We start from the raw sequence: 16,064 nt of genomic DNA on the forward strand, positions 1-16,064 counted from the left end.
GCCTTTGAGAGGTAATTAGGTCATGAGGGTAGAACCCTCATGATGACACTAGTGCTCTTAGAAGAAGATACACAAGACTGTGCTTTCTGTCTCTCTGATCCATCAGGTAAGGATACAACAAGAAGACCACTGTCTGCAGACCAGGAGGAGTGCTCTCATTAGACAGTGGATCTGCCAGCACCTTAAGCTTGGACTTCCCAGCCTCCAGAACTGTGAGAAGTGTGTGTCTGTGGCTTAAGCCACCCAGTCTATGCTATTTTGTTATAGGAGCCAAAGCAGACTAAGACAAGGCAACTCTGCCTCCTTTACAGTCTAACTTTCCAGGTCCCAAGGTAACTTGGGTGTTGCGAAAGCCAAACTCAGCCCTGGCTCTGGGCCACCTACCTGTCATTACTAACAGTCTCCTCATCTATAAAAAGGAGTTATTACTAACTGCTACACAGAATGAAGTGAAAAGATATGAGTATGTATAAAATTAAAATTAAAATTCTATATGTCAGATATCCTTGTCTCCCTCACATAATGCCTACTTCCCTTAAAGTCTGTCCTGGAAAATTCTTTTAATTAAGAGTACATTGGGGAAATGGGTCCATTATTAAACTTTCAGGTCCAATTCCACTCAGGAGGAAACTAGACTTGTAGGAATCAACGTAGTGATGAATGGGACCAAGCTAACAGCACTGTGTTTCCAAACAAAGCCTATTTTCAAGGATAAATTATCAAAAAACTGTAAAATAACTATGTGTAATATATAGATAATTTATTATAATTGCATATATTATAAAATACATGTATACTATATAGTATATATCATATATACATGCATATATACATGTACATGAATATACATACATTTATCTTTGGTAATTATTTTGATGTGAAATGAAGCCAGATTATTTTAGACATCAATTTTGAGATGAATGTTTCAGTCAATGAACAGGTTAAATCTAGAACGGAGATGACTGTACTATACTTCATACTTCACAGTGCCATCTTCTGACTACAAATGGAAGTGCAGTTCCAGTAAAACAACGACACAAACTTTCTAAGGAAAATCTGGGGGCCATAATACTAATAATGATAATAATAATAATTATTATTATTAGGTTAGGTTTCAGGATAGGCTGAGTTCAAATAATGAGTCTGTTAACTTTCACATCTGTAAAACAAAAGGTGACACTATTCATGACATGGGGATATTTTGAGGAGTTGCGTACACCAGACCCCTTAGCTCACTCATCCACGTGCGTGTATGGCACAAGTCTGGTTTTTACACTAGTCTGCATGTGGCTCTCAACAGCTCCTTTGTTTCTGAGTTACCTCCCAAATGCCTGATACCACGAATTTCAGTGTTAACTTTACTGTATGAGGATCCTGACCTTGAGGCTATGTCTATTAAATTGTGGGTTCAAATTTCACCTCTAGGGCTTCCGTGGTGGCGCAGTGGTTGAGAGTCCGTCTGACGATGCAGGGGGCACGGGTTCGTGCCCTGGTCCGGGAAGATCCCACATGCCGCGGAGCGGCTGGGCCCGTGAGCCATGGCTGCTGAGCCTGCGCATCCGGAGCCTGTGCTCCGCAACGGGAGAGGCCACAACAGTGAGAGGCCCGCGTACAGGAAAAAAAAAAAAAAAAAAAAAAAAAAAAAAATTTCACCTCTACCTTTAGTAATGTTGTGACTTTAGGTATATTAACTTCTCTAATCTTCAGTGTTCTAATCTATAAAGCACATTCATGAAGTACAAAAAAGCATTAAAGTAATCCTAAAGAAATGTGTAGTACAATTCTTGCACACAAAAAAACAAACAATAACCTTTACCTACTATTAGGTAGGATCACACAGGTAGCAAGTGCTGAGCTGCAGTTAGAACGCAGGTCAGTCTGATTCCCACCACATGTTTCTAAGCTCCACAGCTGAAACATGGAAGCTATCTGGAGCCAGATGGTAGGACACTACAGGTCCCTGGTGTGACTTGGAAAAACAACATCCACAAATAAAGACCATATTACACAAATTCATGATTATTTTTCTTTCACAATAAAAACAAAATAAAATGAACATTATTTTAGCTGGAACTTTAAAGAAAGGACCTTCTGTTATATTTAGTTGTGAACTTAGAGGAAACCTGAGAGGAAGTTACATTTTTCTGTCCTCTCATGGAGTAAATCGGAACCCATATATGAGGCTGACGCAGATTTAGGGTCATGCCAGTGTTTTACTTTACACACTAGGAGGCGCTGTAGCACAGTGATTAAGAACATGGGCTAGAAAACTATTTGGAGTTTGACTTTAGACTCCACTACCTACCACTTTATAACTGAGGGTTAGTAATCTAACCCTTGTGTGCCTTAGTCTCCACAGATATAAAATGGAGGCAACAACAACCACCACCTCACAAGAAGTCTGTGAGGATTAATCTGGTTTAAGATATTACATAAGTGTTAGCTCTTATTTATTATCATATCATCTTTTGATTCTTTTATTATTTCAGGAGAACTAACTGATACTGCAGAGAGGAAGAGAAGCAGGCAATATGGCTGACATAGTTGCACATTCTGTTTAACACATAAAGTTAATTGAAACAAAATCTGTTTTTCCACATCAGTCAAAACCAACTGCTACTAATGAAGGAGGTGGGGATCAAAATTTTCATTTTTACCAGACTAAAATGTGAAGGAGAAAGTGGAGTTTTCATTCTTTTCAGTGCTATCAGTAAGATTTCACCTTGCTATCAAGTACTTTCTAAATAAAGTATGCCCCCTGATAAATCCATGTCATATAGTTTTATACCATTTAGTTTATTTGAGTTTAATTTCAGTTTCTTAGCCCTCTGTAGAAAAGCGCAGGAGGCAGAGAATTATTTTCATGCAACTTGATTGATAAATGCAGCCTTGGTATGTGACAAGATTCTCACCTATTAAATTCATTTATATACATGTGAAAATAGGTGTTATTTTTTGCCAAAACATCACCATCTTTCCATCTTCTTGACTTCAGCTGCAATGTCCATGTTAAGCAAGTGCTCAAGAGATCAAAGTGTTCCAGACTCTACAGTTTCAAATAGTTTCCAAATTTTCAGATAGAAAGCATCTGATTTCCACATTAAAATGAAAACTCTTTGGCCCCTTCCTCAGAGAATCTAATCTAATCTGTCTACGGTAGGGACAAGGAAGTAGCCTTTTTAATAAGCATCCCAGGGGATTCTGATTTAGGTACACTGAGGAGTGTACTTTGAGAAATACTGATCTGAGGAAACATATATTTTCTACATAGGAATATTGAAATTAGCTTGCAAAATTTTGTACTTATAATAAAGGCTTCAATTTATCTGGTTTAAAAATAATGAATTTCTTTGGATGCTTTATTTAAGAATGTTTTTAATGTAGCCTGTCCCACCTCATGCAAACATGCAGCTATTTGCCAACACAGTCTAGTTTCAGCATTCTTGTTTATAAGTTTTTTTATTCAGTGTGTATTTATGCAGAGATTACATTTTATAGACATAGGTATAGTTTCATTCACAAAACAATTCTCAGAAAAATGAGCTAGGATCTGACCACTTTCTAGCTGGGAAAATATGGGCTAATTATTTAATATATCCAAAATTCCTTCTCCCTAGTGATAAAACATGTATAAGTATAATGTGTTGCAAGGAAGTAAGGGTTGAGTGACAGAGAGTAAGCATCTAGCACACTACCAGGGCAATAATTAGTCCTCAACATTAGTGGCTGAATCTGTAACTTACATGTTATATAAAATACCAATTGAAATAAAGACATACAAACAAAGAATCCATACATAAAAAAATCCCTTTTACACAAAAGGGATTCAGTATCTTTCAATATTTTTCTAAATTGTAGTGTCAGAAAAAAAAAACAGTTTTCCCCCATTCTTATGTGAACTTTTTTTGTAGAATGAGCTCACATTTCATTTTGTGGTATCTGAAGGAAAAAGCTACATGTTCTCAACAATATAAAGCTTACTCAACCATATCTGCTTCTTGCCAACATGTCACTTAAATTCTTCATGCATTTTCTTGTTTCTTTTATAATTTAAAGCAGCCCCCTCCCCCGCCTTTTCTGCTCAATGCTAAGAACTTAGCTTACTGCAAAGACCAGAAATGAATGACTGCCAGCATTAGAAAAGATAAAATTAAAATAACAAAAAAAACAAGAAAAAGAGGAAGGCTAGTGATTGAGGACTTTCCTTTCTACTCCTACCGTCTCTGTTCATGCACATAGCATTCAAAGTTCCCTAGGGTGCTAGGCTTTTTATTTCCCTCGGCCACTCCAGCCCCTTCTCCACCATTCTATGGAGATCATGACCAACCTTACCCATTGTGAGACTACTTAATTTTAAAATCCAGAATCCTCTACTTGTCCAAAGGATTGTTGGTGTTTATGCTGTCCTACTTCAAGATACATCTTTTTGGTCCTGCCATCTTTAGGTCAACTCAAAAAATGAACCTTCTTTAAAGGAATTAGTGTGATATGGTAATATAATTTCAATAACTATATTTAATGTTTAACTGGATTAGCAAAATTATTAGCAACATAATTTGGAGCTTTCAGACTCAGAATAGAAGCTAGGTCATGTCATACTAGTTTTCCATACTATTTTCCTTGAGGTATTGCATGTATTTAAATCAGTGTTCCTAACTGGAATTGGTTACAGTGATTTGGAATTGACTTTCACATTGGTCTCAAATCATCCACATGAGCTTGGAGGAAAATACATTCTCCATTCAGGGTTTTTTTGTTGTTGTTGTTGTTTTTCATCTGTAATAAGGGAGGATAAGGCTGAGTTCCAAAATCTGTTCACCAACACTTTTGTCTTTCCTATACCAAGTAAAAGTTTTTATTAAGGACTGCTCTTTCTGAAATGCAATACACTCTGGTAGGGTAAAATCTCTCTAATCCTTTCAGCCAGGTAATGTAAAATTGGCAATATACTGAGTTGTATTTCTCTGTGCTAGAAACTATTCTTTTTGTACATTAGCTTATTTGATCCTCTTGACAAATCTATATGGGAGAGGCAATGTTATTGCCTTTTCATCGATGAGAAAAATGTGGCTAAGAGATGTTAATTGACATTTCTAAAATCATTTAGCTAGTAAAGCTGACTCAAAGTCTGTTTGATTCCATATTCTTTGGATTTAACACATATGACAGCACAAACATTTCCTGTAACCCCTACCCCATTCATCTCAAGCTACTCACTGAGTAAGTGCTTCTAGATGCTCAGAGTTGTGTGTTGAACAGAGTTAAAAGATGGGGAATTAATTAGAAACCCTTTTGAGGATAAACAGGAGGAAGTCACAGAAAGTCACATCCTCCATAGGGACATGAGATAAAGGCTAACCCAGAATCTACATTAGCCTTTGCCGATACCTTAGCTCAGCTGAAAGGACTACTTTGGAAGGCAGCAAGTCATCGCATGCTTTTTGTTCCATTTTTCCTAAGGAGCATTCACTGAGCTCAATTCCCTCCTGACCCTACCCCTAGAAGAATCATATCAAGAATAAACTACGATTTTATTATTTTGGCTGTGTCAGTCAAGAACTTTGAAATTCATTTAAGGAATTAATTTACTTTGATTTTTAATAAAATAATTAAATGTTGATTGCTTGAGGTATCCAATATAAAATCAACACACTGAATCATAATAATTTCTACATATAGTAATAGCTAACATGTCTTAGAATTTCCTAAAGGACGAAGAGTACAGCTATATGCAGGTACTGAGAGAGAACTTAATATACTTTCTTCAATCTTAATGGCCCTAAATATTGGACATTATTATTTTCCATTTTATAGATGAGAAATTTAACTGTCAGAATGGTTAAGAAACCTATCCAAAGGCAGGGAGTTTATGATATGTATGTGTAGAATGAAATCTATTACCACTTTGCCCTAAAAAATGTTATATAACTAAATATTGTATAGGCTATGATGAAAGCATAGAGACATATAAACCAAATGAAATGTAATATCACCATAAATTAAAGCTAGATATGAACATATTTAGGAACTCATCTTTGTAAGATAGTTCAGTATGCTACCCATTGAACAATACTACACAGTTGCAGTATAGATTTAATAGGTGACGAATATATATAAGCAAATGTCTCCCAGGAACTACACTTATAGGAAAGAGTTTCAATGAAAAGATCCCAAAGGTACCAAAAATATCACCTTACAATAGAACTGAAAAGCCAACAGTAACCACTATAGGTGTATCTCTTGCAAGGTGAATTGTGCAAAGTTGAGAACTCATTAGTGACTCTGCTTTGGGTTTTGAAAATGACCTGGAAATTTTTTTTAGGCCAACTCACTCTTCAAAAAACAACTGAATACAGGTGAACAAATGGTGTTCAGCTCATTATTCTAATTCCCTTTGACTATAGCATGTTGTTCTATCATGATTCTACGTGGCTGGAGAATTTTTTAAATTACCTTATACTCTACAATAACTAGAATAGTTCTGGATATAAGGTAGGTACCAACTATACCAATGCGTCTTAATTACAGAAGAGATGACATGGAGAGTAATCATATGATAGAAGAGAGAGAGCACTAGGTAAAGTTCTGGGTTCTTGTTTTGCTTTTCCTCTGTGGTCTTAGGGAAGTCTCAGTCACTCTGGACCTCAGTTTTCTCACCTCTAATATGAAGGGCTTTGGATGAGAACACAACCTTGTATTCACAGCATGTTTCCCAATAACAGACTCTTTAAAGTACACTCAAAGAGATTAAAAAACTCGAAAGCGGCACCAAGCAAGTCAGACGTAATTTGCAATGCAATCACTACCTATGGTATAACGATGTCTCCTAGTATTCATGAAAGCATTTTCAGAGCACAGTGTTTATTTGGTTGAATTTTAGATTGTGTCTGAATGGAATGGTTTACTTTCGATATATATATTTTTTGCATCTTCTGATCATGAAGCAACATTTCTAAATGTCTCAGTAAACATGTGCCCCTTTCTGATGCAGACTTAACATGATCTATGTCTTTTCTTTTCCCTTAGCAGCAAATTATACCCCGTTCTATGATCCACTCAATTGACATATAATGACACATATGCATACACACACAGTAATCTATGGCAAAAATATACACACTTCTTCATTTAATAGTCAGAATTTCATAGCACAACTATGAAGAGTTTATGATAAACTATGTGCAAACTAGTTGAGAGTACATGATCTCCAAAGCTCTTTTCAAAATTGGTTTACTATAAAGTCCCTTTTATGTGATGATTCTTAAGACATATAGCAGTTGAACTTTTTCTATATCAGCAGTTCTCAAATTGTTTTCAATAGTAGAAAAAAAAATCTACATTTTCTTCCCTTAATTTTTCTAAATCTTTCTACCTTTTATAGCTTGCTGATGGATGATGAAATTGATTAACAAGTAGAAAATAAAGTTGTAGAAACTTTTATATCAATCTTGCCTATGTAGCTTGAAAGCATCCTTTTTTATTCATTGATGCTTATGCTCACGGCTTTGATTTGATGGTACAATTTATGCAATTTAATTAAATTCACTTGTAGCTATATAAATTAAATATTGCTAATCATACACTTTTGTGCTAAATCATATTCTATATGGTAAAATTAAATATCACAATTTTTCATGGTGTTCACCAAAGTGCACAGTACCATCCAGGAACCAAAACACTTTTCAAAGACCCACCCGATTTACCAGGTAATCCTCATTATTTCTCCTGCTTCCCCTCTTCTTTGGCGATCTTTTCTTTCTTTTGCATGACGACTGTCACTCTTGTTAATTTTGTGCCGTCCAATTTATTTGCATCCAAGTTTTCATTTATTCTGCTATGTCCAGATCAATCACAGATACAAAAATTTCATGAAAATAATAACTATATAGTAATAGCTGCACAGGCTAACCTCTGTTAAGTACTTACTATGTTCCACGGAATATGGTAAACTCTGTTTTTAGATGAACTCATTCAGTCTTTACCACAGCCCCCTCAGGTAGTTCCTATGAGTAGTCCTATTTTCTACATGAGAAAACTGGATAAAAAGGCTAAGCAGGGCTTCCCTGGTGGCGCAGTGGTTGAGAGTCCGCCTGCCGATGCAGGGCACACGGGTTCCTGCCCCTGTCCGGGAGGATCCCACATGCCGCGGAGCGGCTGGTCCCGTGAGCCATGGCCGCTGGGCCTGTGCGTCCGGAGCCTGTGCTCCACAACGGGGGAGGCCGCAACAGTGAGAGGTCCGCGTACCGCAAAAAAAAAAAAAAAAAGTCTAAGCAATTCACCTAACATCATACAACTAGCAAATGTTGCATGATACTAATGTCAATTACAAAATATCATTTCTCTCATTGTCCTCGGTAAAAGTTATTTTTGATATTGCTTAATTGACTTTATTTGCTCTTTCCTCTATTCACACTTCAAACTTTGTTTAAAACCTTGTTGTTAATATTTATCCAACTTTACCTTATATATAAATATTTCTGAATGTGACTAGATTATAGGTACATGTATTTGTAACTAATATATTATTTTACTGCCTTATGTAACAACTGATTTATTGCAAGTACATTTTTGATGTGTAATAATGAAAACATCAAAAACATTTCTGAATGATATGAAGATAAGTTCAAATGGAAGTTTTTGGATTTCCTAGAGAAGAAAATTTAATATTAAACATTATCTGTTTAATCAGGTTACTTAAATGATTTTGTCCTATTAAAAAAGATTTTCCTCTAGAAGTCAGTTAAAAATAGCACACATGCACCCACAACACACAAGCGCTCTCATAACACACATGAGAAAGCATAATTTCATTACACCCATATACCGCCAGTGGTTTCAGTGATTTTTCCTTCCTGGTTGGTAGGTCAAGTTCTCCCTTTCAATTACATAGAGTTTGGTCTGGGACAATTGTACAGTCAATTCATAAATGTTTGCGGTGTCTCTTTCATTAATTATAAAGAAAATTTAGTGCACAAAGATATTCCACAAATAAGTCATTAAAAAAACTGCTATTGTAATTAGGCAACTAAGGCCCTGAAAAGGGATTTAAAAAGTCAACACATTGGGTTTCCCTGGTGGCGCAGTGGTTGGGAGTCCGCCTGCCAATGCATGGGACACGGGTTCATGTCCCGGTCCGGAAGATCCCACGTGCTGCGGAGCGGCTGGGCCCATGAGCCATGGCCGCTGGGCCTGCGCGTCTGGAGCCTGTGCTCCGCAACGGGAGAGGCCATAGCAGTGGGAGGCCCGTGTACCGCAGAAAAGTCAAAACATTTTTGCCAATATCTTGGCCTGGAAGAGACATTTCTCTAACTCAATTACACAGAATGGAGAAATTCTTACAAAGAAATGTATGCAGGGTCATGTAAAGGTGTGTGTGGGGTAAGACTCCTTGTGTACTGGGCTTGGGACAAAAAAAATATAGTACCTCAGATCAATTTGGGGGAATTAAAGTAAGACTCCTTTGGATATCAAATTTATTTGCTTAAAAATGAAAATTTTTTGGTGCTTATTGTGTTTTTATTGTGACTCTTGTCTTTCCTTTACCCTATCCATCAACTTGATTCTGAGGAGAGATTGAGGCACAGAGCAAAGAGGAGCCTGGGGCATCTTCAATATATAGTACCATCTAAAAATACATTCCAAAGTAAACATGTGGTGTGACTGCTGATCAGAGGGCCCAGGACAGACCTGTAAGGTGACTCCTGTTGGGAGGACTATAACCGACCATCTGCTTAAAATTCTTGCTTGATGGAAAACCACCAGAAGTCAGTAGACCTTCACTCCTCCCCTACCATGTTCTCTCCCCATTAAGTCATTTAAAGCCAAAAGTATCAAGAGTAGAATCACAGCATAAAGGAACAGAGGTTCAGCAGACTAAAGTACAAGCCTTCTCCAGCACTCCATGGGTCCCTTTTCACCAAGAACTTCTGAAGATTTTTTCACCCTACTATTCCTTTCAATACCTGTACTACTTCTTTCTGAAGTGAATTGCTGGCTGCCTTGGAACAGCAATTTAATGCTTCTACAAAATAAGGCTATTTAAAAAGTACAGTTATTCTATTCTGAAGATATGTTCGCTTTCTTTGACCACGTTTATTTGTGTACAGGTTAAATGGATTTCTGCACTAGCTACATCATTCATTAAATTAACTCTATTTTTTTTGAATTTATATATACTTTATAAATAGGAGAGACAATATGCCAGGAAATTACAGCTCTTTTTACCTCTAGGGGTTCAGCAGTAAAACAGAGAACAGTTCTTGGCTATTGTTGAAGGTGAACATTTAGCTTTCTTTCAGGACAAATGAAGTAACCCTGACTGGGGGGGCATAGATGTTGTTCACTTTGGTGAAAATTATGGAATTTTTGTGCTTCGGCATATAAAGTTGCTATAGAAAATGCAGGGATAAGGAAAAAATAAAAACAGAAAGCTATTCAAAAATTCGTATTTAAAAGACAGAATTGTTTTAGAGTTTTCATCCCTGTGGGTAGAATACTATTTTACGCTATCTTTCTCTAATTGCAGCATTTACTTTAGTGAACACATTCATTAACCTTAAAACAGAACTGAACTTAGACCTATTGGAAAGATAATAGCAAGGTATTAAAGAGCTATGCCCAGAAAGAGATGTTGAAGCAAATAATTTTTTTTTTTTTGCACCAAGAGTCTCAGATCTGTGTTCTCCACACTTTGAAAAGAACTTAATAATAAAAGACAAGTGATAACACCCGAAGGCAATAGGAAAATTTAGCAACTGCCACCCTCTGCTAGTGCATTCAACACAATTGAAGCATGTGAAATGCCTTTTGCTTCACAAACAGGACCAGTGACTACGAAATTAAGTTAGCGTAAGTCTTTGGCTAGAAAGCCTACTGTCACAGGTGGTCATGGTTCAGCTACACAGTTTTTCTCAGCCGGGCAATAAGCGCACCTCTACTAATGCAAATGTTCTTGCAAACCTGTTCAGTTTAGGTTCTAATGTGCACATTAACCAAATGCGTACAAGAACTCTTAAATACTACAAACAGAATGGCCTCTGTTAGAGTCCACTGAAACATGAGCTCTTCTTTGCAAAATGACATATTGATAGTACCCAATTCATTGTCAAGTTCTCTTACTGTCACAAGGTAATCTGGGTATCCAGTACAGTAAATTGTTACCGAGTAATCACAATAATAAGACATGCCACCGATTAGGAAAAGTTTCGCTTTTTTAAGCCCAGCATGCTCTTTTGGTTGAGTTGGCAAGAGGGAAAATTTAAAGAAGACTTGTCACAGTTTTCACATACAACCAACACTGCAGAAGTTTCATATCTAAAGTAAACTAGGAACGACTAATTAGATTTTTGTTGTGAAAAGTGCATTGACTATTTTTTTAATTTATCCTTATAAAAATTAACACTTTTATAAGGTGATGGCTCTTTGTTTTTGTAGTATATAACCAACATTAAAACTTCGATTTCTGAGCCACTTAAATTATAGTATCCTTAAAAAGCAAGTGTACTTTTGGAACACTAGAGATTCACTGTATTTAAAAATCACTGTGGGCAGGGCTTCCATTGTTTAAATATTTATTATTCTCTGCATATATTGACAGGCATATACTTAAATGCCCCAAACTTTGAGAACTTCCTTTCTCTAGAAGAATTCACAAGTAATTATTAACCACAACACAAGAGTTCAGAGTAAATAGCAAGACACTTCAAAAAATAACAATTATGCGTGATTAGCACTGAGTGTAGAGCTAGAAACAAATACTAAAATGGGCTGTTATTGGAGCAAGTTATTATAGTACCGGGAAGCAAAGTGATTTTAAAACCATCTGCCGTTTGTGAATTCAAGTGACAAGCAATCTTAAAATAAAGAATACAGCTCATATTCCATTTTAGTCTGGGAAAGTCACCTGGGCTTTGTTTGCAAGCAGAGACTAAGTTCATCAACTACTGGGGCTAAACCAAATAGTCCTCACACTAGAAGGAAAGTTTGGTTACAAGAGTCTGAAAGAGGGTGTGTCAGTTAGGAATGGAATCAAGAATTTTGCTACCCTGACTTTTCATACATAATGAGTTTCCTTCATACTTCTCAATTTCAGAATTAGATATAATCCTATTTCCCCTCTTCATTTTCCAGCAGAAACATAATCAGATAATGTTTCCATTCACATAGATTTGAAAAGATCCTTATCCTGTGTGGGTCATTTTATTTTATAGTAGCCAAGGCAGAGAGGTTGCTGCCAGTATGTTCAGGCCATGCAGAATAAAGGCTCAGTCCTGGGCAATGAAACAGTCCACCTTTGTGCTGCTCTTGTGGAAGAAGAATGAAAACCCATCACCAACTTTGGGACTTGATCAACAGTGGGGAATCACAAAACTCTTTTCAATCAACGCATTTTAAACCTCCACTAAAAATAGCTCCTCTGTGCTTGGGCTTAAAGTCCCATCTATGGCCAGGGATGGAATACAGTACTTAATTGTTTCTGACTACAGTCCTTGCATCAGCACTCTGAGAGTGTCTTCTAACTTTTAATCGTCTTGTGTGCTCTTTAATTAGACCTGTTCACAAGACAGCCAAAGGAAAGTGCCTACCACTAAGCCTACTCAAGACATGAAAACAGTCTGATTCACAAGTCCAGGAACTTTGTGCAAGGCTAACCATCTCCCAAGATTTGTCATTTTTCTCTGGTTCCCTGTGCCTTAAAATGAGACACACTTGGGGGAGGAGGTAAGCGCTGTGGCTATTAAGACAGCTCCGTTGTATACAGAGACTGTCTGGTGACATTACTCTCCTTGTCTAATTTCCTTTCTTTATTTCGTCTCTTACCGCGTGTTATCTGTTTGCTACTACTAGCGCTGGAGGGAAACATGGCTTTGGAAGGAACACTTGGTCCCCTCACTGGGAGGAATACTGAGGATTTCTTTAAGGGCTAGGATAACTAGGAAAGGGCTCTACTCCCTCAGAAGGATTTCAGAGCCCGAATTATAGAGAGACCCCCCCTAACTTAGATGGGAGATGCAAACAGCTGAACTGTCTGTCCTTGGTCTCCACAGGTGACCTGCGGTTGGACCAACCTACCGGCAACTCCTCTCAGCTCAGGTCACTCACGCTCCTGGACTCACCTGGTGCTGAGGACCAGCGCCGGCAGGAGAGGCAGCAGGTAGTGCGCTGGGCTGAATTTCATGCTTGTCACCTGCCGGGATCCTCCTTTCCTCGCTGTCTGCGCTCTCCCTCCTCGTCCTCCGGGTCCTGTCGCTCCTCAGTGCCCGGCTCTGTCCCTGGCCAGCAATGAGCCCTCTCCAGCAGCGGACGGAAGGAAACCGACAAGCAAACGGACGGACTCCTTGCGAAGGCAGGCGCTGAGAGTGGGGAGTATCTTCGGGAGTGATGTCACCGGCGAGGCGAGCCCTGCCCGGGATTGTTCGCCGCCGCAGCTCCCGAGACCCGAGGGCGCGTTGTCACTCGCGCTGGAGGCGGCGCGGGGAGAGGGAGGGGGTGCCCAGCGATGGACCCGCGCGCTCCGGTCAACGGGCTGCACTCACCCAGCTGCACGCCGCCTGGGGCTGATCTTTTTATTCCCGCTTCTCCATAGGATGGGGAAGGGCGAGGCGGGGGCCAGGAGAGAAATCTAATCTGCCAGTAACTGAACCGGCGTTCGCGGCAGGAGGTGAAACAGAATTCACTGGGAAAGACTACCGGAGGCTAGAGTCATAGGCAGGCGCCCCTCACTTGATTAAACAGTGTTTGTAAAAACGTTGCTCTGGAGAGAATGTTTAAAATATTATTCTAATTAAAAATGCATAATGACTCGTTTGATGTGAATGGAAGGGCAGTAGGAGCGAGCAGCGTCCAGAAATGCACCCTGAGACCGTATTGCCATTGCAAGCTTCTTAGTCCGCAAGCGTGGACTCTAAAGAGGTTTTCAGACAGTTGAGACGTCTGCTGTTTCTGTGATTTGAAAATTTCTGACCTTCCTATAATTTCAATGTGACTCTGTTTGTACCACCAACGGGTAGTGGGGTTGGAGTTGGTGTCACAGGTTCACTCACCTAAAGGGTGGCTTTTCTTCAGGTGAGGAAACATAACTGAGACAATCATCAGAATGTTAGTAATTAACTTGGAGTGGTGGTATTGGAAGGCAGAAGATTTTATCTGTCATTTTTTTCTACAGTTTCCAAATTTTCGTTAATGAACATCTGATATTTAGTAAGCTTTATTTTCAAAAATTAATTAGAAAAATGAAATAATAGAACTCTATTTTGCAAAAGTAATCCTAGAAAATAGTGCCAACTTCATCTACTAAGATGTTCGATTCTAGGATCTTTACAACAAGGGTATTCTGGCAGGATAACCTTGTTAAATAAATGTTTGTAAAGCACTACTTCATACATTGTTTCATTTGATTGTTTCAAGAGCCAACCTAGAGAAATATAAATAGCCCCTATCATAGAGATGAGGAAAGATCTCATCAAGATCTGAGCTGTATTTTTTTTTTTTTTTCAACAAAGAACTGTGTTCTTCTAAATCTTAAGCAAACCGTACTGTTGCCTGGAACATCATACTTAGCATAACAAACTCGGTGATTAACACAAAGTTGATGTTCAATAGAGGTTGACATGCATCAGAGACCCTAGAGGGCAAAGGTCAGATGTTCTCCAGGAATTCCTATCCAGATGGCTCAGCTCATATCCCAGTTTTTTCAGGGGCTAGCCATTTACAGTAAAATTTAGATGAAACTTTCCCTTTAGTCTATTTTTTGAAGACATTACCTGTAGGAAAAATACATTTGTTATAAAGCTTTATTTTGTCTAATTTAACGATCTGTTTTTGCTTTTGCTTCTAATGGGATTGGAGTTAAAACACTCATACAGAACAGATATTACTTTAAAAAGCCCAAGCCAACAAAATAGATGAGTAATAACTTCTGTAAACTGGATACCACCCTCTTGGGCCATAGTAAAATCCACAACAGATATAACTAGGAATACACAAATCAACTCACTTGTGAATTGCATGTCATTTACAAAGAAAAATTGCACTACACTTTCCTAAAACAGAATTCTGACTCTGAAGAAAAATATGCATTTCAGTTTGCTTTTGCTAGAATTATCTAACAATAGATTCTCTGCTCAGTTTAGAAGGTGATCATTTGAGTTGTATACTAAACAAAGCCATATGACTACTTACTCTCTGGGGAATAACACTCATATTTGTACAACACATTTTTTATTTAGCTAACAACTTTGAATTTATTGTGTGCTAATCATAGGAATCAAGTGTGGTAGTCATTCCTATTATTCTCTTTTGCGGTTGAAGTGACTGAGCGGTTTCAGTAACTCCTACAGTGGACATTGCATTCAAATTCAGTCTGCATTACTTCAAAACATTTGTTTTCTTGAGAAAGAGTTTTTTAAAATATGCTTACATAAGAAAAGCTTTTCCCCACCCTAAATTGTATTACTTTAAATTAGATGTGCAACATGAACAACAGACTGCTGTAGACTGTGAACCAAGAAAGGGAATCACCAAAATGAACTTTGTTTTGACGGTGTCTCACAGTTATGTTGTGCCACTGCACTGGATATCAATAACAAGCCATAAAGTTTGTTGACCTTTATGCATTTTCTGTAAGCAGAAAAAAAGACATCCGGGCTTCCCTGGTGGCACAGTGGTTGAGAATCTGCCTGCCAATGCAGGGGACACGGGTTCGAGCCCTGGTCTGGGAAGATGCCACATGCCACGGAGCAACTAGGCCCGTGAGCCACAATTACTGAGCCTGCGCGTCCAGAACCTGTGCTCTGCAACAAGAGAGGTCGCGATAGTGAGAGGCCCGTGCACCGCGATTAAGAGTGGCCCCCACTAGCCACAACTAGAGAAAGCCCTCGCACAGAAACAAAGACCCAACACACCCAAAATTAAATAAATAAATAAATTTATTAAAAAAAAAAAAAGACATCCAACTTAGGAGGGCATAGGAGCAACAGGCAAGCACATCTTGGACAGTGAACCTAAGTGGGATTGTGGAAATTCCTGCAGATTTAGAGGACTGAAGTATTATATTATGAATTCCA

The 16,064-nt window shown here is 38.3% G+C and overlaps 1 protein-coding gene across 1 annotated transcript in view; it reads right to left on the bottom strand.

Moving 5' to 3' along the window:
* Positions 1–13,177, bottom strand: part of LUZP2 (leucine zipper protein 2) — a 445,330-nt gene extending 432,153 nt beyond the window's left edge. Inside the window, exon 1 of the mRNA XM_060157750.1 lies at positions 13,116–13,177. Coding sequence (XP_060013733.1) covers positions 13,116–13,177 — 62 coding nt within the window. The remainder of the gene's footprint in view (positions 1–13,115) is intronic.
* Between the last annotated feature and the right edge of the window lie 2,887 nt (positions 13,178–16,064).

The sequence above is a fragment of the Lagenorhynchus albirostris genome, chromosome 9, assembly GCF_949774975.1.
Source record: "Lagenorhynchus albirostris chromosome 9, mLagAlb1.1, whole genome shotgun sequence".
Taxonomy (NCBI): Eukaryota; Metazoa; Chordata; class Mammalia; order Artiodactyla; family Delphinidae; genus Lagenorhynchus; species Lagenorhynchus albirostris.